This window comes from Fringilla coelebs (assembly GCF_963513975.1).
Source record: "Fringilla coelebs genome assembly, chromosome: 1".
Classification (NCBI taxonomy): Eukaryota; Metazoa; Chordata; class Aves; order Passeriformes; family Fringillidae; genus Fringilla; species Fringilla coelebs.
In genome coordinates this window covers 146679802-146706009 of record NC_140028.1, presented here as the reverse complement: position 1 = coordinate 146706009, position 26208 = coordinate 146679802, and the positions used below count along the sequence as shown (strand labels likewise).

At 38.3% G+C, this 26208-nt stretch overlaps 1 protein-coding gene across 8 annotated transcripts in view; it reads right to left on the bottom strand.

Moving 5' to 3' along the window:
• KMT2C (lysine methyltransferase 2C) overlaps positions 1 to 26208 on the bottom strand; it is a 190834-nt gene that overhangs the window by 63370 nt on the left and 101256 nt on the right. For 7 of the 8 annotated variants that reach the window (XM_084218310.1, XM_084218311.1, XM_084218314.1 and 4 more), the window contains 11 exons: positions 23195 to 23357; positions 22503 to 22674; positions 19628 to 19742; positions 18662 to 18834; positions 17729 to 17889; positions 15226 to 15339; positions 12889 to 13622; positions 7680 to 7799; positions 5157 to 5273; positions 1375 to 1476; positions 1094 to 1198 (listed from right to left, as the gene is read on the bottom strand). In XM_084218310.1, coding sequence (XP_084074436.1) covers positions 1094 to 1198; positions 1375 to 1476; positions 5157 to 5273; positions 7680 to 7799; positions 12889 to 13622; positions 15226 to 15339; positions 17729 to 17889; positions 18662 to 18834; positions 19628 to 19742; positions 22503 to 22674; positions 23195 to 23357 — 2076 coding nt within the window. The remainder of the gene's footprint in view (positions 1 to 1093; positions 1199 to 1374; positions 1477 to 5156; positions 5274 to 7679; positions 7800 to 12888; positions 13623 to 15225; positions 15340 to 17728; positions 17890 to 18661; positions 18835 to 19627; positions 19743 to 22502; positions 22675 to 23194; positions 23358 to 26208) is intronic. The other variant, XM_084218315.1, reaches the window with a different exon arrangement.

The following is a 26208-nucleotide window of genomic DNA, read 5'->3' as shown; positions in this document are numbered from 1 at the left end:
CTGGCTTGTGGAGCTCAGGATGCTCGTCTGGGCACACCACCCACATCTCAAGGAGCTCTTTAGCAATTAGACTTTCTGAAGCTTCAATGAACAGGAATGGATTAAACAGAAAGAAACTGTCCTCCTTTCTAATCTTTTTAAAAACAGGTGCAGTGTTTCCCTTTTTAAGTCACCTGGGACTTCACCTGACTGCCAGGACTTTTCAAATATCATGGAAAGTGGAGTGGCAGCTGCATCAGCCAATTCCCTCAGGACTCTGGGATGCATCTTGTCAGCTCCTAGAGATTTGTGTACATTCTGGTTCCTCAATAGGTCACAAACCTGATCCTCATGATGTCATCATGGTGCTGGAGTTTTAGTCATCTGAAGCAAGCATCTAACTTACTGCAATTAATATATAATGCAAGAGTAGTATATAAACAAAAAGTCAAATTATAATTGCATGAAATACGCATATGGCATTTTGTAAAGTATGTGCAAAATAAAGTTTTTTGACATGTTAAAAAAAAAAATCCCACTTTTACACAGATATACTTACATCACAACCAATGAAAAGTGTACAGTGTATATATTGCAGTAAATAGCTTATTTTGTGCTTGCTAGGTCATTTCACAGCATTGAAATTTAATTTTCACACATTCTCTCCTAGACTAATGAATGTAAAATGTATTAATTAACCACTCCAACTGCTGTCAATTCTGACAGCCAACAGGCAAATTGAATCAACTAAACCTTATGCCCCAAGTAAATGAAGATGCAGTGTAATTTTTTCTTTGTTTTTAATTCTGCTTGTATCTAGGTTTAAAACTTGTATCTCAAACTGTTATTTTAACCAACTGCTGGATAATCAGTGCTATTTATGGTTGAAATTACAAAAAGGTTAATTTCTCTTGAGGCTATGCATACTATAAAATGACATTTAATTAAAGTCTTTCATAAGTCACATACAAATAATGGTCACATTAGCTGATGAATATCTAACAAGTTAATGACTCCCCTAATTACCACAAAACCGAAGGCAGCATGGTGCTATTAAAGCACAATATGAAAACAGTGCAATCAAGTAGTTTCTGTGTGGAACAGTAACACTCACCTTAATACTGACACAGTATGGATGGTAACACTGCCCACACTGGGAACAGGCCAGCAGCCGGCCCTCAGCACCTTGGCCAAAACTCCCACAAACCACACACATATCCTGCAAGGACACACAAGAGCAGACTCAACATGTGCCAGGCACTACATTCTGAAAACTTTTAACTGTAAAATCCAACTAGCTTGCTGGATAATTTAACTCCTAACAAGGACTTCATTCACTTTTTTTCTATTTAAGAGCAGGGAAACAAAATGAAAAATTGTAACTATTATCCTAACCTGATGGAGAGTGAACTTGTCACTGTTAGAGAAGAGGACAACTGTATTATGCATTGAGTTTTCTTCCTCATCTTTATTAGATGAAATATCCATGGTTGTGACCTATTAAAAAAACACAAAATATAAATAGCAAGCACATCACATTTTCTAAGACATGAGACAAAATGAAACGTTCTCTAAATAAGTTTTGCAAGTATTTATTCATGCAGTTTCAACTTCCATAAAAAGCTGCCTCCATCAGAAATTACTGCATTAATTCACATTTTCTCATCATCAGTATTATAGTTTCACAGACATATTCTCTTCCTCTCCTTTTTCCACCTTCACATATTATCCCATTACACTTCCAAATGGAAATGGAAGCAAAGACATACTTGAATTAAAAAATCACTAAGCAGAAATTGTCGTACTGTGCCCAGTCTGCTCTGTTCCCTACATGTAAACACAGAAATTTTTTTTACCAAAAAGTTAATTGCAGTGACAGACTTTTGAATATTAATTCAAAAAGCAACTGCAGAAATGTAGTTTGTCCCATATTGCCTAAAATGAGGTTTAGCTAACGTTCCAAGCATGTTAGGGCAATAAGCAAGAGCTCTAAAGTTACTTGCTGCAAGCAGTTTATGAGGCTTATCTATCTTCACCATAAAAACTTGCACCGAACTTGAAACAGCTATTTTGATCTCAATCCATCAGCTCTTACTGTAGAAAGTCATTTTTCTTTTTCAAGTGATTTTTATTCTGACCTGCCCTTTATTAATTCAGCATATTCATATACAGATTCTCAGGAAGAAAAACACAAATGAAACATTTCAGCTGTGTTCTTTCTGACTTTCATCTTACAATACAGAATTTGCTGTCCATGAATTTAAACTAATAGGCCCAACTATTATCTTTGAAGCAGGAATATAAGGGCACACAGCTCCATAAAAAAGATTAAATGCATACTAGAGAAATGTAACTTTGTTTCACCAGCTGTTCCAGTTATATATATGTGGATTATTTTAAATACAGTGTATGTCTTACACAGATAAATTTTGTTTAAAAAATAATTTAAATATTTTATATATCCAAATGTAACTCTAGGGACAGATGTAAATACCACAATACCAGCTAGAGGAATCCCTCTGATACACAGCTGCTGAAACTCAGCATTTACTAAGAAACAGCTAAAAAGGGAATATATTCTCTATGTGTTTAGATTACCAAATATTTGAGAGCACTGCAGCTGTAACTAACAACTCCAGAGCACCTGAAACACCTTGATAACTTCAAGAACAACACTTCCCTTACCTAATTTTCCACAGGTTTCACAAAGTTCTTGTAATTACACACGCAAAAGAGCAGGATTTGAAGGACTGAATGGCTGCAATGTTGGTGTTTGCAGAACCCCAGCACTGACCCACCACGGGTTAACCTGTACCCACCTTTTTCCCCATTCCCAAGACATACCAAGGTACTTCCAAAACTGTGTGGCTGTCCACCGATCCCATCCTGAGTAAGAATTATTTTGTGCAAAATTTGATTGAAAATACTCTCATTTCAAACATTCATCTGGCAAAAGGTTGATGTCTTGGCATTGCTAACTTCATCTACTCAATCACAAGGCAGCCACATCTCTGCAACTCTGGAGCTGCCTTCAATGTGATGACTCAAAGGATCAAATTTCTGTAGGAAATGGTGGACAGTGATGTCCATTTTGTATTTATAGCAAGTTACCTACATCACTGTCCTCTGATCAATTACAGACACTTTTAGGTGTTTGATGGATAAACCCCAGCATCTCTTGAAGTACAGATTTGTGCTTTGTAACACCAAAATAAAGATGTGAATGCCCCCAATTGAATAAGGTGCTGTAGCCAGCCTAAGCAGAATTCATCCTGTATGTTTAAACTTACAAATTTGCTTCGGAATCTTGACCATCCAATGCTTTAAAAGGGAAAAGTGATAGAGATGATTGTACCTTTTTCAAATTATAAACACCAGAGTATCCCAAGATATTATTACACAGGCAGCAGAAAGTGTGACAAACTCAAACAGATTACATGTAAGAACACAAAAACACAGTTCTGAAGACAGTCTCAGGAATTACTTCATAAAGACATAAAAATGAGCAAGTCCCCCTCTGAACACAAGAAACAGGATGTCTCTCAAAATAAGCTTGTTGGCAATCGAAGTTTAAAAGGAGCATTCAAATAGAACAAGCCTACAGTGGGGAAAAAAAAAGAAAAAAAAATTGTTTTACAGTCCAGATTTCCAAGTTTTTCCTACCAAAATCCCTCTTCTTATGAGGAGCAGACTAGGACTGTGTAGGATTTCTCAGTTTTAAAAATACTTCAAGCATTAGGTAGCGTAACTATCAACTTCAGTGAGCAATCACTAGCTTACAATCGCTTCAGTGCTCCTGAAGAATAAGAGACAGCAAATATAATCATTATTTTCTCAAGAGCTTCTGGACAGAAGCTGTGTACAGAAGAGTAGACATCTGATCACAACAAAGAACTGAGAATTGCTGATATATTAATTCATTAAAGACTCAAAGAAGCTTCAGTTATGGTAAAGCATGATCTGTAAGGGCTCTCTGAAGGAGTCAGCAATTCTGGGAACAGGAAAATCTGATTGATGCAACTTACTTCACCACCAAACTTTTCTGGCAAAGTCCTTCACCAAAGCTATTTTAAAAAGTTAAACTGAAGAGGAATGGTCCCTATACTGATACAAGACACAAAATAAAGAGGGGACTAAATTATCAGTTTGTATGTGGGAGAAGAGCACTAGTCAAAATCTGACAGGGCCTGTCTGCTAACAGGTGGTGGTGCTCAACACACTCCTGTGCAATCTGAAAAATCAAGTGAGAAGCAAGGTGGCAAAGCTTGCCAACAGGACTGGGAAATTCAGAGCAATAAAATCCAAAAGACAAGTGTGAAGAACTGCACAAGAACTTCATAAAGCTGAGTGCTGGGCTATAAAATGGCAGATGGAAGTCCACAAAGTAAGGAAATTAACATGACAAAAGAACTAGTATTGATAATCAGAAATATGGAGTAGCTTCCCTACAAGGAACAACTCAAAATACTGGCATCCTCCATACTTGCAAGTCAAGAGTGGAAGGAAAAGGAGAAATGATGGAGGCCTAAAGAAACTGAGTGGCACAGATGGAGGAAGTGAATAGAAATCAGCTTTCCACTGTCTCTTCTCTAAGAGCAGTGAGGGACAGGCAGCTAATCCAAGAGGGCAGCCACTTAAAACACAATCTGAGGAGCTGCAGAACTGAAAAAGGTTAACATGGTTTCCTAAATTTTTTTCAGTGAATGGGAAGATTTATGAAAGAAAGCTCCAACACAGGCTGCCCAAGTCCCCAAGCCAGAAACTGCTGCAACTCCTCTTCTGTTCTGCACTCTTGCACCACCACTCAGTCCAGAAGAACCTCTGCTCTGGTCTCCCATGGCTGCAGTTACATTCTCATGCACAACCTTCTGGTTGCTCCAGTTAGTGCTGCCTTTACCCAGCACCTAGTTCTGCACCCAAAGAAATGCTAGGAGTACTTAAAAGACTCCCAACTGTTGTGTCTTTAAATGGCAAGAGCAGCACAGAATTGCCTCAGGCCCACTGAGCTCTAATGTTCAAGCTCTTCATCACAAGCAGTAACAGCCAGGCTCCATCAAACACCCCTGGCTCTGTAGAGCTCGTTGGTTTTTAATGCAGTATTTTAATACAAGAATTACAGCTGAATAGAATTATTATATTAACAGAGTGCAGTATGACTGTAAAAAAGACATCCTTACCCCTGGAATGACCACAGCCCCAACTCCATTCTTCAGTTTTGATCTTCCTCTGCCACCTCTTCCTGACAGCCCCGCTCCACGCGGCCTCCGCTTGCCCGGGAATCCTGATCCCCGGCCCTATTCAATGGAAGGCAACAATGTCAATGCAACCTCTCAAGTTCTTTTCTCACATGGGATTCAAACTTGTTCAGTTCATCTAGGGAAAATCATAAGTAAAAAAACCCCTGTGATTTCTGGTGAGTACAAGCACACCAGGGCATGGTCATTAAATCTCTGCATAAATCTGTGTGAAATACCTTTAATTACTTACATGGCATAATATGATCACCTTTATCTTCAGTGAGAAAGCAGCCAAAACCAGGAATGTTTATATTCTGCTCAGGAGTTAACTGGAAATATGGATTTCCCCCAACAGTTACCCCCATTTCATTTGCAAAGTTTGCAAAATATATCTATTATTCTATGATTCATTTTTCTTTTCTCTTTGAACAGTCAGCCCAGACAGTCATGGGACTTTTACACAGGGTCTGGACATTTGATTACTGGTAATCACAGATGCTTTTCTTACACTGTGAATAATCAAGTGAAACCTGGAATTTATTAGGACTGAGTCCTGCTCACAAAGGAAAGTGGGACCTGGCTCCATGAAGCTCTCTTAATTCAGCATATACAGAGACAGTTTTTTATATTAATTCTATCAATTACACTCAGATCAATATTCCCCATAATTGTGAAGTTTTTCTTACACAATCTCCACCTGATTTACAGAGAGCTTCTTTTCTCCCTTCCTTATTTAAGATGCAGAGGAAGAGTTGCAGTGCAGTGCTTTGGAGTATTCAGTGTGTTCAACTACAATTATCCTTGGGAGAGTAAGGATGTTTTTACTAATAATTACCTGTTATTCATACAGTGACATAAATTTGAAATTAAGGGGTTTTTTTTGTTTTGTTTCTTTTTTTTTTTCTTTTTTTAAAATTTCAAAATGAACTAAGCATAAGAGGATTCCTAATCCTCCCTAATCATTTCCAGAGAGAAAAAGAACATATTCACATCCACAAGTTCTGGCTGATATATCAGACATCTTTACAACGTGTCTCAAAGCCTCTAATCTGTGTAACTTATAATTATGGCATGTACTCAAATAAGCACCTTTCCTACAACAAAATGAGCACTGAGATTATTTATTGCATTTCATATTTGTCAATAATCTCAGCTCCCAATACAGCCCAAGGATGGAGTACAGAGTATGGGGTATCCAAACATTTGCTGCAAAATACTTTTAATACCAAGGCAAAACATTTGCTCTGAAAAACAACATTGAAGGAAGCAACAAAGCTCCATGGGGACTGTGACACCAACAGACATGAAGGGTCTCTGCTGATGCATACAGGAGTTCCTTGGATGGAAAGAAGCACTGTGGGCTCAATATTCCCTTCAGTATTTCTCAAATATTCCAACTCCTGACTTAAAGAAGATATTGAACTTTATGGTCATAATTAAACGGAGAATTGAAGGATCCCAATGTTAAAATTTTAGAAACATCCATCTAATAAAGAAAAAAGAAATTATATTGACTCACACACCAAGTCAATGTAACACAATGATATTTGAGGAGTGAAAGGAAGGATGCTGCTGGAGGCTGAGGTAAAACAAAAAATGTCCTTAAATATCTATGGAGCTAATACATATGCACACATACAACACACAGTTACCAATTTTTTTAACATGGAAACTCTTCTGACAAGTTTCTTATTTTCTGTTTCAGAACAGGTGTCAGTATTGTTATTTTCACACAACTAGTAACAGGAATAAGCACATACTTGTATCAATGTTAATGCTGAATATTAAGCTGAAAATTAATGCTTAAAGCAGCAAAAGCTAAGCTGATGTCAAATCAAAATAAAATTAGCATGAGAGTTAAAGTGAGATGAACTTAAATCACTGGGAGCTACAGTTATTTGTCAATTCATAATTTAGCTTTTTTTTGCCTTTACTTAAACAAATAATTTTACTTTAGTTACTTCAGGTGTTTTAAATAGTAAATGTCACTGTGGATACAATTTTGGTCCATCTAATCAGGTAGGAAAGTTGTTGTTTATTCCCCCATCAGCTAAAAACGACGTCACTTTGAATCCACTCTGCAAGATTTCTCCACAGCAAGAAATTCAAGCCATCCTTCAGATCTCTGCTCCTTTCCATGCCTGGCTTACCTCATTGCCAGTCTTAAAGACATTTTCCTTCTCAGGTAATTTATTTTGACAGCCATGTAAAGCCAACACACACAAAATTTGGGTAATACAAAGTATTTTTTGCCATTGAAAATCAAGGCAATGCCACCATACTGTATGCTCTGGAAAGCTCACATCTTTTAACCTGAAACTTCCAGAGCTTCAATAATTTTGAGAGATTTTGAACAGTTACAGAATGGAAGATTAATTAGGGTGTGAGAGACAGAATTTCATTACTAATCTCTACAGCAGAAAGATAGCAATGGATACATGAAAATAAATTCAAGTTATTTACCACTTTGATGCTCCAAATGGCACTGCCAGGAAGCTGTCTGGATTTAAAAATGTCCCGACCTTCTGAAATGTCTGGGGACCAGGAAGGTGGGCTCACTGTATTATTGGTACTCCAAGCCCCCTAGGATACGGTAGGTGAGAAAATAGATGTATAAAACTTTGCAACATAAAAAAAGAAAAGGCAAAAAAGCAAAAAAGCAAAACGCAAGCAACAAAAAAAATCTGAAAAGCAAAGCACATGCAGGCATAGGTATTTCTACATTTAATTTAAGTAGTCAATTAGTTCACTGAGTGAGTAGAAAGTGGGAAATTTTTAGGTTCTCAATGAAACATGCCCTAAAATCAATATTTACTTCCAACTGATGGTTAAGCACAACAAAATGAGTTTTATGAACAAAGATTAATACAAATCTAAAGCAAGCAATCATAACAACAACAAATTACACGCCTAAATTTTATTGCATCAGTGAAGAAGACAGTAGTTGGAGGTGGTAACAACTCCTTTTATATTCCAAACCACATTTTGAAAGAACTGATGGCCTCAGTTGACTTTTCAAACTGAACTACCCCCAATCACTGCAACAACTAGTCTGAGAAGCACAGCAAACAAAAGGAATATGAATAAACCACTAGACAAAAGAAAAGGAACATAGTCATGGTAATCAACAAAGCAGCTCATTCCTGCAAGTCTGCTACAAATAAACCATTATAAAACCCTACCGCTGATTTTTTTTCTCCCCAGTTTTCATGTTATGCTGTGGTATCACATTTTAACATGTTATTATGTACATGTAATAATATACATCCATATGGTGTACCTACAAGCTCTTTTTAACTAATTATTATCCCTATTTATGTAGTTCCATCATGGTGAGGTATTGTATGACTGTGAGTAGAAATAAAGCAAAATGAGAAGAAAATGCTGGGACAGCCAAGGAAAAAAATGCTGAGGCTCCTCATAGAAAGTAAAATCTGTGGAAGACTTTCTCAAGCACAGAAGAAAGACTGCAGGAGACAGACATCATAAATAACTTCACTGCCAATTTACACATTAGATTAATAAAGGACAGTACATTTTCCTAATTCTGAATTTGTGAGAGTAAAAAATATTGAATACCAGGATGAGAATGAAACTGATGAAAAGTGCAGGTTTACCTTCCCCAGAAGGCCATTCAGCAGCATAATCCCAGGGCTGATATGGAATAACCTCACGCATACAAACAATCCCAACTATTCACAACTGCTCACAAGGGCAAGCCCAAACACATTTACACCTTTGAATACTGGGATATACAATAATAATAAGAAGCAGAATCAAGGAAAACGAGATGGCTCTGCAAAATATGTTGGGGTTTCTTTTTCCTTTTCTGAAATGCAATTTCTCCAACAAGAACGTGTGGGAAATGAATTTCTCTGGAATCAACAACTCCATCAAAACATACATTCATCCTGAACTGTAAAGAGGCGTCTTGCTAACAGGTGCACTTTCTGAAAACAGGGCTATCCCTCAAGTGATCTGGCACCCAAACCAGAAAGCTTGTCAGTGACCTAAAATCCTAATTATGGATAAAAGTCTCAAGGTAAAAACACCAACACTTGGTACAACCCAGCGTGTGGACACAGTGATATTCAGCATAAATCTGCTTTCTGGGAGTTTAGCTCTGCCTGCACAGGAAAAGGAATATGGACAACATAACACTTAAAAAAAAAAACAATTTGACAATTCTGCCCACACGAGGTGGTAACTGGACACACAACCTACAAACTGCTTAGTGCCCAGAGCACCTGTGTGCTAGGAATGGCCATCAAAGCCTCCCCTCTGCCAAGGGGCTTTCAAAACCCACTCCAGCAGAACAGCTCCTGACAGCAGCTGCTCAAGGGTTCCACTCAGTGTGCTGCAACCAACACCCTGGATTGGAAGATTTTGCTACCCTAGTTTTTTCCTTGACTGCAGATAGGTGATCATCATGCAGACAACTCAGAAGGTCAAGAGGTTCATCACCCTCTAACAGGGGAACAGTGCTGGGCAGAAACCTTCTCACCTTCAGACCTAGAGATGGACTAGTCTCTGTTCACACCCAGGGCACAAGGACGGAACATTCCTGACACAACAGGGACATCATGTCAGAAATGGGGGGAAAGAAGAAAACTCGATACACTGGTAGGCAACTACATCAGCAGGTCTGTGGCACAGGAGATTTGCCTTAACTATTCCAGCCCTAGTTTTAATATAAAGTAGCAGTCAATTTTAGCAGGTAAAGTTCAAAGTTTCATTGAATTTTAATTAGTTTCCTTATTACTTCTAAAATTCATAATGCATGGTAGGTAACTGTTCTTATAAAGTGGCAACACAAAGAAAACCAATTTATCAAAGAAGCAATCTTTACATCAATCTATAAAGGAGGCAATATGCTCACAGTGTCAAAATTTAAGATCTTAAACACGCAGAAAATACTTAACAACTAAAATTACCTACTCTTAGTTTGGAGGTACAAAATTATTCTCCTTTTAGGAAGATAACTTTTCTAGTGATTAAATATATTCAAAAGATTAAAAAGCTAAAAGAATATTAAATCTGAATATGAAATATTCAGTCTTGCAAAACAAAATGATTTGTATATGATTCATGAACCATATTGTTAAGAATTAAATTGGAAATTCAATCCAAGTTTTATTGTAGATCAGAAAAATTTGAATTCTTGGTCAGACAAACTTAATTAAAAACACACATTTCCACAATATCACGAACAAATGAATTACATCAAAGAGATGCATTAATTATATTTTTGGCTTTTAATTAATGCCTATTACCACACAACACTGAAGAGAAAGTTCTATTCAGTTCATTTACATCAGAACCCCAGCAATAATTATGTACTGTGACAGAAACAGGAAGTTCTAATTCTCCATCATATTCTTGAGTCCTCAAAATTGAACAACACAGCTGCAAGTAAATTATAACAAAAGGAAACCCAGTGTCAGCAAGGGTCAGGAGATCTCACTAAATTACCACTGACTGTGTTTAGCTGCTTAACGCTTTATGAATCCTACTGCAATTGCAAATGCACAAAGCTGGATTTGCAATTTAATATTTAATGTAATTTCAGGGTTGTGAACAAACTTTAATCACTTGAAAATACAGCTCTCCTCATTAAAAAAAAAAAAACAAAAACCAAAAAAAACCAAAAAACCAACCAAGCACCAAGCATGAAAACCATAACAATAACTGATCCTTGAAAAAAATTATTTTTTTCTCTTCTTTTCCAACATCTACCTTTTACAACCACATACTAAGTGATACCATGTAAGTGAAGACAGCAAAAAATCCATCCCATCCAAGACAGCACACATCCAAACCCATCACAGTGCTCTGCCTTCTTAAATCTCTTTTAAAACAATATCTTAAAACATCAACAGATATTCAGTGTGTTGTGGAACAGTGATCACCAACATCATCATGATGAAAATTAAATATCTCTGAAGAAGGTATTTCTCAAGGAACACACCCCGCAATAATACTAAAATGATATTTATGGCATTTACAAAACCAGCAGAAGTTTATTGGTTTTTATTCAAAATTACTCTACAGAATACTCTCAACTCTTCACCTACCACTGTTTCAGAGCCAGAATTTGTAATACCTTCCATTTACTGACTTAATCTTATGCTTTCTAGTACACAGCGGCATAGCAAAAATAACTATTTCAATTCTGTTCAATTCAGATACACAGAATAAATACAACACCATTTAACACTGTGTTCTTCCAACATTATCCCACAGAATCCCCATGTAACAGGAAACCAAACTGGCTGGATGCAATCCTGTGCCATGTGCTCTGGGATGACCCTGCCTGAGCAGGGAGGCTGGACCAGATGGCCCATTGTGATCCCTTCCAATGTGACCCATTCTGTGATTCTGCTTCTGCTCCTGTGCACAACTCTCCATTTGGAAAAGTACATCCTCTTATAAAAAATGAATGTTTTCAGCAGAAAGAATAATTTAAAACCCCCACAAAATAAACCTAAACCTATTTCTGCCTGCAGTCCAAAGTGATTTAAATACATGCCTTCCACATTGTGGATTTGTCCCATTACATCTTGCTCAAAAAACCCCCACCTGGCTGTAACTGGACATTTAAAAATCTTTTCTTTTCATAGCCTACAGAACATCATTCAACAGCTTTCAGTCCTTCATCAAAAGCCCAGAGCAAGAACTTAAGAGTACTGAAGAGAAATTTAAGGCATTAACATATTTCTGCAAATATGATGTATATACCTGACTATACAGTGACCCAGGAAAACCCAACTGCAGCACAACAAACACAGATCTCCTAAACTCAGTGGAAACAGCAGAAAAACTTTCCAGAACACTCTCTCATACCTTAGGAAGCAAAAGTTTTGAACCCTTAGATGACATGTAAAAACGGAAAATATTGTGCAATATAAAAAAAGCTTTGTTAACACGAAGTCCAGAAAAGCATGAAATCATCAACCTGGAAGTCCCAAAGACTAAAAATAAATTGTGATGAGAAAATGAAACACTAACTTGTCACACTGACACACTTTTTGTATAGAATTTCACCAACAAGAAATGAATACCCTGGATTGATAAATCATTTTCCCTGGAACACAATACAAATACCGAGAAAGAAGTTTCAGAAAGTGACAGACTTGAGGATTCTTTTCACTTATCAAATTTAATCCTAGTCAAACCAACAATGACTTGTACAAGACAGTTCTTGCATGGTATTTCCAAATGTAACAAAACCACAGAATTATTTACCATACCATCAGAAATGCTGATCAAGAAAATATCTGGCAGAGTAACAGACACAGAGATGTACAAGGTTCTTCTCTAAAGCCAGTTTAAGAAGCTTTAACACACTTTGAAAGTACCAGCCAAAATAAATGCATATATGAAAAATATTAAAAGGTAAGTTAAATAGCACAGCATTATGTCTATCTGCATTTGTAGCAGATGAAAAACACAACAAATTTTCTCCTAGTCTGCTTTAACCATGAGCCAAAAAAACCCTTAAATTCTCACCAGAGAAGCTTTACGACAGCTTTTTCCTTATTTACCAGAACATTAATTCCTTGAAGAAATAAACTACACACTCAGGAGAATCAATGCATTTTAAGAAACAGGTGAATTTGAGGAATTATGCTGCAATTTAATAAACACAGAATGGAACAGTGCATGTGCTTACCTGTCTGGATCTGGGTCTCCCAGGGGAAAACTTGCGTTTGGTGATGGCCGGTTTGCCCATGCCGATTTTTGGAGTGACTGATATGTAGGTGGTTGGGAGAGCACTCCCAGCAGCTGGAGGCAGCACTGGGGGCTGACTGTGCTGCACATCTCGTGCAGAATGCAAGTCTAGAGAAACATCTGGTGAGGGAGACACGTTTGTCTTGCTTAGATTAAGTGACGGGGGAAGCGAGGGGCAAGTCTCAGCTGGTGGTTTTATGGGTTTGTCTCTGACTGGTGAACTATTTGCAACACCTCCATTTGAAGCAGTAGTTTCTACTTCTAGAAGAGCTGGTGCTTCTGATTTCTCAGGGGTTTCTTCCTTTTCTAAATCTTTCTGCACTTTTACTATTTCCAGTTGTTGCTCTATGGTGACAGAAATATCTCCTTTTCTTTCAGTCTCCAGAATTTCTGGTGTCACAGTCATGGTCTCAGGTACTGAGGACAGAGACCGAGAGTCTGCTGTGGACACCTCTGATACCTCCACACTACCCTGAGGCAGCTGTGTCTCTTCAGCTTGTTTGTCCACCTCCTGCTGTGCTACAGCTTGAACACCTTCTACCACTTCCATCATTTTCTCAGTCTGACTGTCACCAGATGCTGGTGTCTTTTTAGGAGCTATTTCCATTTCAGCTGAATTGATTTCAACAGAGACTTCTGCTTCCAGTTGTGTGGTCTTTTCTCCTGGTGATATGCCTGTAATTAAGTACAACCATATTAAAGGCTCACTGTGAAGAAGAAAAAAACTTCTGGTGTTCTGATCAACAAGTATACTTGGTACACATCATGCAGGCCAACACATATCACTTTACTTCAGTGAATTTAATATGTAGCCTAAAATATACTTCACTAACATCTTTCTTTGTACCTATTTATACAGTAGTCTATATTTTTAGTTCATTATTTTTCTTCCCTAAAAACACAGCAGAGTAAATTAAAGGAAAATAGACCCAAGATTAATTTTTGAGGAGCTAAAACCACATTCCAGGTAGGCAGACAAAAGTAATTTCTTCTTTTTAATTTCTGTGTATTGAAGATGCATGCTATCATAAATTAATGTATTTTAAGCTACTGTCCCAACACTTCCAAAAAGCTAAGAACAGGACAAGTACAAATAAAAAACATTTTCCTCCTAAAACTCTTTCAGAGTTTAGGAAATCAACTGATATGAAAACTGCTGCTGCTGCTTTAATTTAAGCTACTAATATATTATGAATTTCTTTCAAAAATATTTATCTAGCCCTCTCTTGAACCAAATCAAGAACCTTTCATCCATAACTTTCTTTATCAAGGAGTTCCAGAGTTTTTGTTCCACTCTATAAAGAACCACATCCTTTGCTCTGAATTTGGCTTCTCACACCTTCCTTTGATGGGCCCTGATTCCCTTCCAGGCCACTTGCTTTCTATTACACTTGCACTCTTCTTATACTCACACTGCTACAACCTCCTCAGCCCCTAAGTTCATAGAAAACATTTTATTCTGGTATTCTGAACATTTCTCCACAGTTTAAGTCATGGCCTTTTTACCACTGTGATGCCCAACTGAGTAATCACAGCTAATCTGAAAAGTTGGGGTTTTTTTACTTTGTATTTAAATACAAGTTTCTGGTCTCCCCTTACAACAGCCATTCTCTAACATCTGAATGGGACTGACAAGTCATCTGAATTAGGCAAACATCTGAATGGGACATACTGGCAAGTTCTTTACCCTTGATACTGGTCACTAACACACCTTCCTTCTTTAGCTGCTCCTCCCTGTGCATTTGGTAAGATGCAGTTTCTCCCAAAACAGAAATTATCAGCTGCTGCAACCCTGTCAAAGATCATCTTTTACTTACAAAGGGAAAAAACCCCCCAAAAAACCCCCAGAAAATCCTTAACCAAAGATGCATGTGGAGTTACAAGTATAAGAGAAAGTGTGAGTGACAGTATTTGAATAGCAACGAGTCATTGGGTTTTACAATAAACTTCCAGCATACAAAGCATTCAACTGTTTTTCCAGCTTGGAAAAATCCAGTCACAACAAAAAAGTAAAACAAACAAATGAAAGTAAAGCCATACAAATATTCTAAAGACTCTCTTTGCCTACAGTAAAACACTTCTTTTATCAAGCAAAGAAGCTAATCCTCTTGCTTGAGACTCAGATGGAACTGTTGCAATGTGTCTCCTATTCTCTACTTTTATAGGTGTTTTTCCTCTTTCATTTATAAAGCACTGCAAACCTTACTGACTGGAAGAAGGTACTGGTTCTGAAGAGTTCTGAACTGGTGTTTTATCAGAGTGTAAAACTCTTTCTTACCTTCTGTAACACACCCAACAGCTGATTCCTGATCAGGGCCATCACCTGCAATGGGTTGTTCCTGAAATGCCATATCCTCTCCAGCACTTTCCATTTCCATTTCATTTGTACAAGCTTAAGGAGAAGCAAAGCAGTTATTAAAATTGCTGTGTTTATTCTACTACTTTGGCATCAGCAACTGCTGTCACTGTTTGACCTTTTGGCTACAGAGAGACTGATATTTAATGATGACAGGATTTAGGACAAGTCAGGTCAGTGAGAAGGTTAAGGAGACTACACAGTACTCCTCAAAAATTAAGAACAATTTATTCATTAACACTGAAGCTTTCAGATGTCTGCAAGGCAATTACATACACCCAATAGTTAAAAAATGCACACAGTCACAGACTTCTGCACTGTGTGAGCAATACAAGAAAGAATTTTCTTAATTCCAAGTCTATAAAATTCAACTGAACTGGCAGCATGAAGGCTTCAAATTTGTATACAAATACTACAGTGGATTATGGCATAGATATAAAGTTCCACCTACCATCAGCACTGGCAACACTGATTTTCACCTTATGTATTCAACAAGATGAAAACTGAATTTTGCCACTTTAGAACTAACGTATCTTAATCTTTGCATGACAGAGACACTACACTGAGTGTTTTTTGGCTGACAGGATCATTATAGAGCACAGAAACAGGAATTTTTTTTCCCTTGTGTAAAAGCTCTTTCAGTTAAAGAAATTCATTAAAATGCACTAGATGAAGTATGGAAAACAAAGTGTATAGCAAGCATTAACTGGAAGAGAACTGATCCTCCATGGATGGAACAAATACAGCTTTCTGCATCAAGACAGTCTTTTTTAAGTTCAAAAAGTCAACAACTATTAGGTGATACTACTTTTAGCACCCTAAAAGCTGCTCTCAGACTCCGTCAATTTTAAAGAGATATTTTAACTTTAAAAAAATGATCATTTAGATTGGCTCCAAATCTGATTTTAAAGTACAGAAGCGCTCTCCTGGGTATAAAACCCTGCATGACTCTACTGATGTAATAGCTCCAGATTACTCCTAGCAGGTGAGATGAGTCCTGTTCTTCCTTGGGGACAGGAGCTTGCTTGTCAACGTTTCTACTAGCTAGAAATCCTCACGGAAGCATTGCTCAAAACTTCAGCCTTCCTTCAGATTAACCTGCTACCTACTCAAAAGGGGTTTTTGTAGGAGACTGGGAGTTGTCCCAGTGTATGTTCTGTTCTGGACATCTTCAAAATGCTCTAAGAACGCTGCCTGGGAGTCCACAGCCTCTCCTAAGCTTTCAGAAGGGAAATGATCTGCAGAGGCCGAAGTGGTCACTCTTCCTAACCCAGTGGCTGTGTTCACTGACAGAGTAAACTAATTTACAGGCACTTCCCTCCTGTCACTGCCCTTCCTCCAGAAGCACCTTTTCCATCATGTCTTTACTGCTCACAAAAGGTAATGTTCAGGCTAACATCAAAGGGATGACTTGTTTATACAAAACATCAGTCTGAACACAAGCATTAGGATTTTGTTGTAGCCCAACACTTCCCCCTCCCTGCCAAAATTTACCAGGCTTTCAAAACCACAGATACTTATGGATAACAAAAGATCAGTGCACAAGCACTGCTGCTTAAGCCCAAAACATGCACATGGCAGTGGCTGTGCAGTTCATCTGTTACATTTTAACCTGCTTCTGAATTTAACCACAGCTGTGCTTCTCCAGGGAAATTCAGCCTGGATGAGTGTAGGTGCTGCCCAACAGAGCACATGGTGTGAAATACACAAAAGCATTTTGTTTTGAGTTTATAACACAGCTCTTGTGGATGACCCACTGGGCTCAGATCAGCAGATCCTCCCTGTGCTTCATTACTGTCACTGACTTATTTGTTAAAACATTACACTTCTCTACAACTTTCCACCTTCTGCTTGATTTGTCCACCTAGACAACTCAGAAACAAGATGACTGACCATATACTGCTTTGAAAAAAGACACCTATTAAAAGCTGTCCAGTTAAATAAACACCTGTCCCTTGAACACAGTCCAGCTCCCAGTGGTCTGTCCTTCCTGAATAAAGTGAGAACAGGCACGATGAGGCTGACCAGCAGCTAGACAGAAACAAGAGAACAGAATGTCTCCAAAAATATCTACCAGCACAAATGAGTGAAACAGCCAGATTGTCAGCTGAATACATTTATGACCTGTACCACATCCAAAATAAATTAGTGAAGTTTACAGCTACAGCCTGACAGGCTGGAGCTGGAAGGTTGAGAGCCACAATTCTGGTGCTCACTAGCCCATGTTTGTACCCAGGATCCTGAAGCCAGAAAGAGAAACCACCCATGGACTGCCTGAGCAGGTGCTGTTAAGATAGAGAAGGGATGAAATTCTCTACTCTCACAGGGTAGAATTTGAGTGGCTGGTTCACAAAAGACTTGGTGAGACTACAGATATTACATCTGATGTTAGCACTTTGGAACTGTGAAGTTTAAGTTTGATTACCTGTTATACTGTCAGGTTCAGGAATGAGTTCAGAAGTGTTCATTACATCACATGACTGAGTCTGATCCCCTTCTCCTTGTCTACAAAGAGTGCAGATGTAGTCTTTTAAATGAGACTCCAATTCACTACCTGGAGATCTGTCACAATCTATGTGAATCCATCTGGGGAGATTAATTTATTGTGATTTAATTTATTGTAACTGTGATTTTATTAATGAAAATATAAAGCATCATAGTAAAAATCCATTAAAAATAGTACTATTTCCCATTCCTATGGGGAAATAGAGATTTTCAACCAATGCTTGATTATGGAGAACTTTAGAGAAAGAAGCATGATATGTTAGCATGTCAAACAATGAACAAACTTAAACATGAAGACCAAAATTGTCCCTAAAGCCAATCAGACTCTACAAGATGTAGAGCATCATCATGATGCTGCACAGTGAGATACAATATTATTGAATAAGAAACATAGCTTACTTTCTTAAAATGTTCCAAATACTGCATTTTTAGTTTTTTTTAATTACTGAAATAGCAAAAGACATAAAATTAAACAGAAAACATAAACTTGAAAAGTAAAAAAAAAAACCCAAAAACAATCCAGATTACTGCAAACAAGAGTCTTTCAACTTTAGGACAATGACTTGTTCAGCCTGCTTCCTCACAAAATAGGTTAAATTCAATAGGCAGCAGCAGCTTGCAGCAAGTAACTGCCAGGTACCCTCAAGTAACTGCCAATTAATACTTATTTGCTAAGATTAAAATAAAGCTATTGTTCATTGTATTTAGGGATGAAGGATCAAGGAGCTGCCCAAGATCCTGTGGCGCTGTACATCAAACACTTGTACATCCTTCCCAGAAACCCATCAGTGTCACACTGCTCATCATAAGCTTTATGCATTTTAGTACAAATTAACAAAAGCTGGATACTTACCTTTTGCACATGTGACAATGCAACATATCTTTCTGGAAGTCTTGGAGGCACAGTTTTTCACAGAAAGGACAAGATAAGTTGTCTTGCTGTTGGTAACAACTGTCACATACCAAACAATTATGGTGCCACTGACAACTTGTTCGTGTGCCACACTCAGCACATACTCTACAGTTCTAGAGATCACAAGAATTTAGTAGTTAATTATGATATTTCACAATGTGATAGAACTGCCATTAACTGACATTTTCCTGTTTTGAATTAAATTTAATAGCTTTTGCCCTTGATAACACAAAATTAGCCAAGATCTGATAGCAGAGCATGAATAACCTGCACAATAACAAGAAGTTTCCTGACACTACTCCTGACTTAAAAGGAGTATTTCTTATGAGATCAAACTTGTTTATTGATGCTCTCAGCTATCTTATGACTGCCACAAACTGATGTAACATTACATATAGCTCATATACAAGGACTTCCCACTGCAATTACTTACAAAGTTACTGATAAAACAACAAATTCATCCTGCCTTCCTCAAATGCCATAGAACCCACAAGCTGCAGAACAGTTTTGGTAAGCAAGGAGGAGTTGAATATCAAGAGACTTCAAGTATGGATTACATACACTACTATAATAGCTTTGAGTTTACATTTTTGTTCCCATTGTATCACAAGAGCAGCTTTTATTAACCGCAGGTTATCCACTGCACCTGGATCCTACATTTCTCCTTTCCCTATGGAGGCTGATTTACTGTCCTACATAGGCTGCTTCAGCCACAGCACTGACAACTCCCCCCACAGAGCAGCTGCAGAGCCACAGGATTTACATCCAAGTGGGATTCCTTCAGAAATTACAAATCACATTACAGAGCAACAGCAATCCACAATACACCTGCAACAGCATAGTGTGGATAACAAAGTTTGGGCTCTTATAAATGATGACGAGTTACTCTGAAACCTTTCCACTTACTTTACATTTCCAACCATTTGTTGGTACAGCATCCATAACTGGCTGTAGACAGAAAGTGTGGTATCCTTTGTCACATGTATCACACACCAGCATCTTGTTGTCTTCCCCAGAGTGTCTAAGGAAAGTAACAAGTGATCAAAAATTACTTCAATAAGCAGCAACAAAATATCTGTTTCAAGAAAAGTCTAAACAGGAAGACACAGGTGTGTACATAAAAATATACAAACACTACTTACAAATATCTCCAGAGACAATGCCTTCAAATTAATTTTTAAATACAAGTGCATACCACTATGTTTATTCACCAAGAGCTGAGCCTATGCAACCATTCTGAATACCAGATATTGGCCCACTTTCACTTACACATGTGTAGATATATTTGATGGCCTTTCTGTACTGCAATTAGTTCAAAATTTGCAATATACTTTTTATTTCTTTCTGAAGAGAACATCCAATTGTACTTGTTTCTGCAGTCTGACTGTAAATTTTGCAAAGGAAAAAAGGAGTCATCAAGTCTGACTATTGGAGCTCCTACAATGTCAGACAATATGACTGCAAGAGCAAAACAAACATTAAAGGAAGAGATTTCAATTTTTCTACTATGATGTATTAAAGAGCTCCACCAGAGATTCCAGTGATAAAATAAATTTGCTGAGAACAAGACAAATAGTTTGGTAATATCTAAAGGCATTGTGTTCTGCCTTTGTTTAAATAAATTAATGCAGTAAGTAAACATGCAACAAGATTTGCCTAGATAAAGCCTTGCAGTACATGGCATTATACATGCTAGATACTACCTCATTACCTGGGAGACTTGGTGTTTTAAAAAGCCCTCTCTTTGCATGAAGATATGCTTAAAATGCTGTTCTTCCAATAATGGTGAAGAACTGCCATACCACATGAAGCAATTATAGAATCAAAGAGTGGTTTGAGTTGGAAGGGACCTTAAAGACCATCCAGTTCCATGGGCAGTGACACCTCCCACTAGACCAGGTTGCTCAAAGCCCATCCAGCCTGGCCTTGAACAATTCCAGGGTGAGGCATCCACGGCTTCTCTGGGCAACCTGTTCTGAGTGCCCCTCTGCCCAGCCTGTACTCGTGCTTGAACTGCCCCAATCCAGGTGCAGAAGGTTGCACTTGGCTGTGTTGAAGTTCATGAGGGTCACACAGCCCCACCTCTCCAGCCTGCCCAGGTCCCTCTGGATGGGATCCCTTCTCTTCAGCATCAACTGTCCCACACAACTTGGTGTCAATGGCAAATCTGCTGAGGGTGTCCTTGACCCAACTGCCCACGTAGCAACAAAGATGTTTATAACAGTACCAGCCCCAGTTCCAACCCCTGAAGAACAACACACACCACTGGTCTCCACTTTAGTCCTCGACCCCAACTCCTGAATCCATGGAGTGCTCCATCTGTCAAATCCATTTCTCTCCAGTTTAGAGGCAAGGATAGTGTGCTGGACAGTGCTGAACACTTTGCACGAGCCCAGGTAGGTGACATCAGTTGCTCTTACTCCACAAACTCTGAAGCCCCATCACAGCAGGCGCCAAATTTTTCGGGCACTGCCCTCAGTGAAGTCATGGTGTCTGTCACCATCACCTCCTTATGTGCCATGTGTCTCAGCACAGTTTCCAGAAGGATCTGCTCCATGACCTTGGTAGGCTGGCAAGTGAGACTGATAGGCCTGTGGCTCCCCAGATCTTCCTTATTTCCCGTTGTAAAAACTGGGTCTATGTTTCTCCTTTTCCAGCCAGTGGGAACTGCACCAGACTGCCAAAACTTCTCTAATATGATGATGGATGGTGGCTTAGCCACTTCATCCACCAGTTCCCTCAGAACCCGTGTGGTCCCATGGACTGGGTGTGAACATATCACGTTTTCTCTTCTTTTCCACTAAAGAGAAGATTTGTTAGCAGATGCTGTAATTACCCAATTCAACATTTTCAGGGATACTTTTTAGAACGTTCTTTTCTATTCGAGCTTCATTGCTATCTGCTGTGCATGATCAGGGAACACCCGTTTTTTGAAGTGGGTTGAGTGAATGCTAGCAAACACCAAGTGTTCTGCTTGAGGAACAGGAAAGCACTGACTGATCAGACACATGAGGCAGCAGTAGAGTGGGTTTTTTCCTTCATACTGTCCCAGCTGATCTGACTGGAGCTGAACAAAACTCATTTCTTTTTCAGTAAGTCCCTTAAAAAAAAACAAGCAAACTAAAGAACCCTGCAGTGCCCATCAGATTAAGTTATAAGAGAACAAACCCATACGCAGTCAGGATTTTGTAAGTGAACCTTTACAGTGCCACAGCAACTAAGTTTCATTGTCTCTGCCTTTGTCTGGTGCAACTACCCAGTCAGGGCCACTCATGTCACTTTGTTTCTTTGCTCAACTAAGCCATGGTTTTGTTTTCATAATGATTCATTATCTGCCTCTCAAAGACATTAAATGAGAGGGCCTAATGCAGGAGACCTGTCCGGAGTGTAGGTACAGGCATAACTGAACTGTCAGCTGAGTAAAAACACAGGTTCTTAGATTGTGAAGGCACCACGGTAAAATTATTTTTTTTGGTACATTTGAGAAAAATCCTCCTGTATATAAAAGGATGAAAAAAATCAAATGTTTTGCTGCTTTCCATAACCTGCCATTATAATGGTAACTCTAGGGCTTAAACACACAGGACTTTCAGCTCAGCTGTTTTAGAACAAAGCTCCCAATACAAGGGTTTGCTCAGCTACTTAATACAACAGAAAAGATGGGGAAATAATCTACACTTTTTGGAAAAATACCCCAAACACTTAATGAAACATGCATTTCAAAAACCACAGCACATAAATCTCATACCATCTTCCTCCATGTCCTGTAAGTCTCACTTACTTGCAGTTCTGGCACACTTTGCAATCAGGACACTGCCAACCTGCTCTTTTTAAAGGTGTGACTTGAATGTCCAGGCACATCCCATGGTAGTGCTGGCCACAGGTAGTACAAAATAGTTGATCTAAGAGGTCTCCAGGGCTGTCGCACACTGCACAATTTGCTTCTTCCTTTGCTAAAAAGAAGTATTTTTTTCAATTATTATTTTGTTCAAAATTATGAACAATTCAACAAACCCAAAAAATTACTTAGTAGTTCTTATGCATACAAAACTTGACCATTCTTATGAAATTCAAATTTAATTAATATATTTAATAGCCACTACTTTAATTCAATTTTCTCAACTAATCTTGTCATAACAAAAGTAAATTCATCTTAAACCTTAATGAAGTCTTAGAAAAGAAACAGTTTTATTCTCCTCAAGATACAGCTGAGAGCTTCAGAACCAACTCCTCTGTGGAACAAGTACAAAATAAAGAGACCTAAATCTAAGAGACCTATATCTATTATTTACCTGAAGTGTTTGCAAGAAGGTTGCTATAACTCACATATTTTCTATCCCTGAACATGCATGAATTCTTGGGTATGGGAACTGTGACAGGGCATCTAAACAAATGCATTCTTAAGCTGATCCTGTGACAGTGCAGTTTTCATAAAACCTGGTATTAATTGTGTCATTTGAACACTGTACTTACATCTTTCAGGAGCCTGATCAATGTGGTCTGGACAAAGGAGGGACAAGTTACTGAAATCCTGAAATGTGCCTGCTCCAGCAGCACAGGGGTAATGGTACATCTGGGTACATTTCTCTTCACAGCATTTGATAGTGGCTCCAAGGTGCTTACAAAATGCACATCGCTGAAAAACAAACAGAACAAGTCATTTAAAAATTCCTTTTTCTTGTCATTTTTTAGCCAGATCTGTTCTCCCCCTTCATTTAGCAGATGAACACCTTGGCCAGTAGGAGGTAGTGAATACTGAGAAGGAAACTAGTGGGTAGTGCTGTCTTTCAGTGGCACTCCCAAACACAGTGCGCTCTAAACGCACTCTGACAATTCTTCTTGTCACAGGAAAGGATTTTCATTCTGTGTTATCTAACTTGAGCTATGCCTTCAGTAATGGGGCTTGGAGACTTATTCTGAAAATAAAGGCAGACGACACCATGCTGTCAATAGGTTATGACTAAAAACCACATGGCTCTGTAAGCTGTAATGTAAAACCACAGACACTGTAATCAGAAATGCAAATGGAACTCAAGTATGATGTTCTCCCAAAATTCTTACTGGCATTACACAATTCTCTCTGGGACAATAATGCATTACATAACCTTGCACTTTCTTCTCATCTTGCCTTTCAAGACTACACAAATATCACCACCAAACTTTGAGAAGTCATAAATAAGCACATTATTATTAGACACCAGAGAAATAATTTCTCAGAAAGAACTACGCAACGATCCTCCAGTTCTCCACTCACGAGAGAGCAGGGTCTATCAGTCTGCTTGTAAAAAATCACCCACACCTTTCTGATTCAGTTAATCAGTCTTTTTTCTTTTTCAGATTCATTACAGTCCCTGAAGCATTGTAACATCCTTTTGCACTTTTTCACCAAGGCAACAATAATTTTTAAGGCACAGCACCATAAGATTTTGAGTAAACTTAAGAAAAAACAGGTCAGCAGCTCACAGGAAGGCATACATAATATACAGCAACAACTGAGCTCAGGGACTCTCATTTTTCACAATAAAAATACAACACTAACACTGGTATGTTTGATTACTAGCTGAAGTGTCAAGTGACATCCAAATACAAACATAAACCAAATCAAAGAAAAGTTATGTACTGCATCTGCTTAATTCTTAGAATACAGACAATATTTATTCCCATAATTCTTCTCTGTTTCAAAGCCTGGCATGAAATTAGGCATGAAATAGTGGTACTACAAGTCCACAGATATCAAAACCAGCCCATATGAAAATACAAATCACAAAGCTGTGTCAACAGCTACCTTGATATTCTTTAAAACTAGATGAAATGAACATCTTCAGAAAAATATCTGCCTGCACCACAACTCATGGACAAGAGACAGAAAAAATATTAGCGTATGCTAAACAGAACTGCTGTGTAAAGAGAGAAAATGCTCTGGCAAAGAAATTAAAGGGTATCACCAAGGAGAACTACTGCCAAGTTTGTGGGCTACAATGCTTAGTCTGTTCCGTGACTTGCAGGACATCTCACCTCTACCCATGTCTATCACCTGCTGACAGTGCAGGTAAGGTGTATCCTGTTACTTTACCAGCTGAAATGCAGAGGAGAGGAGAGGGAACAAGATAAGCAAATAATAACATGGAGCTCTTGAAGGAGAGCAAGGCAGCAGCAATGGTCATTAGATTTATGGACTGCCAACAAAACCAAAATCCTGCAAGAAACTACCTTTAGGAAATGAGACCTTCAATGAGCACTTGCTGAGGATGCTGCACAAGGTAAATCCTGAACTTAGATGTAAACCTATGAAAATACAGCCCAAAGCTTCCATCATGAAGAAGTGCAGCTCCACTCTGAGCCACACACAACCTATTTTGTTCTTGATGCTCTGAAAACCTATGGAGATGGACCAGGTTTAGCTAAGACAATTCTTACAGGCCACACATTTTTCAAAGATTTTATTCAGTACAAAAAAAAAAACAAAACCAGGAAGGGGAACTTGGGAGGAGCAAAGGTCCAAAATGTATCCCTCAAAAAGTATTCAACAAGACTTTGCTGGATCCCATCACTGACCCTTAGCAGCTATTTAATCAGGAAAAGAAAATTAGGAAAGAACATTTAAATAATCCAACATATATTAAAAGCTAGGAATAATGGAATAAAATAGCAATATAAATGGCATTTTAAATACCACATCTGTTTTCCAAAACCACCAATCAACCATGGTACGTAGCAACTACAAAATCAGAATGTAACTTTTTCCAAATGTTCTATGAATAAATGAAGAAATTACTGAAAATTAGGAAACTACAGGATTACTAAAAAACCTTGAAAAATGTTGATGTTGGTTTAAGGAACCACATAAAGATGCTGGAAGAAAAATGGAAGCCCAAGTTACATGTAATTGAACCCTTCAAACCCATCTGCTAAACTGCACTGGCAATGAAAAGCATTTGGCAGATAAGTGAAACACACTTTGAAAACAATGTGGTATGTATCATCTGAAGCAAATAAAAAGCACAGAATATCAACATTTGCTGAATTTGTGAGAGATAAAGCAGTCTGAAGAAACTAATGCCCAAAGGGATTTTTTTGGCAGCAGATGTTGGTGAGAAGAGTTACTTTTCCAGCACTAGAAGCCAACACTCCTCTGAAGCCAGGCTCCATGCTATGACCCCAAAAGAACAGCAGAAATGTATTAAATTAAACAAAAATATTAAAAGCTCTGCTAAATAAAATCAGTAACAAATACTACTTTACTACTGCTAAAATATGGCACCATGGCAGCAGGAGATGGAATGAAGCAATAAATAATGCTGCCCATGAGATGCATGCCCATATGAGGACAGTACCAGAGCCAGGGACAGGCTGGAGTCTCCAGTTTCATTAGGATGAGCACAAAATAAGGTGTTATGGGAAAGGGGTGGAAGCTGAATTTGAAGGGCAGCTATTGAAAAATGGTAATCTGTCAAAGCAAAACAAACACTGTTTTGTTTATGGATCAA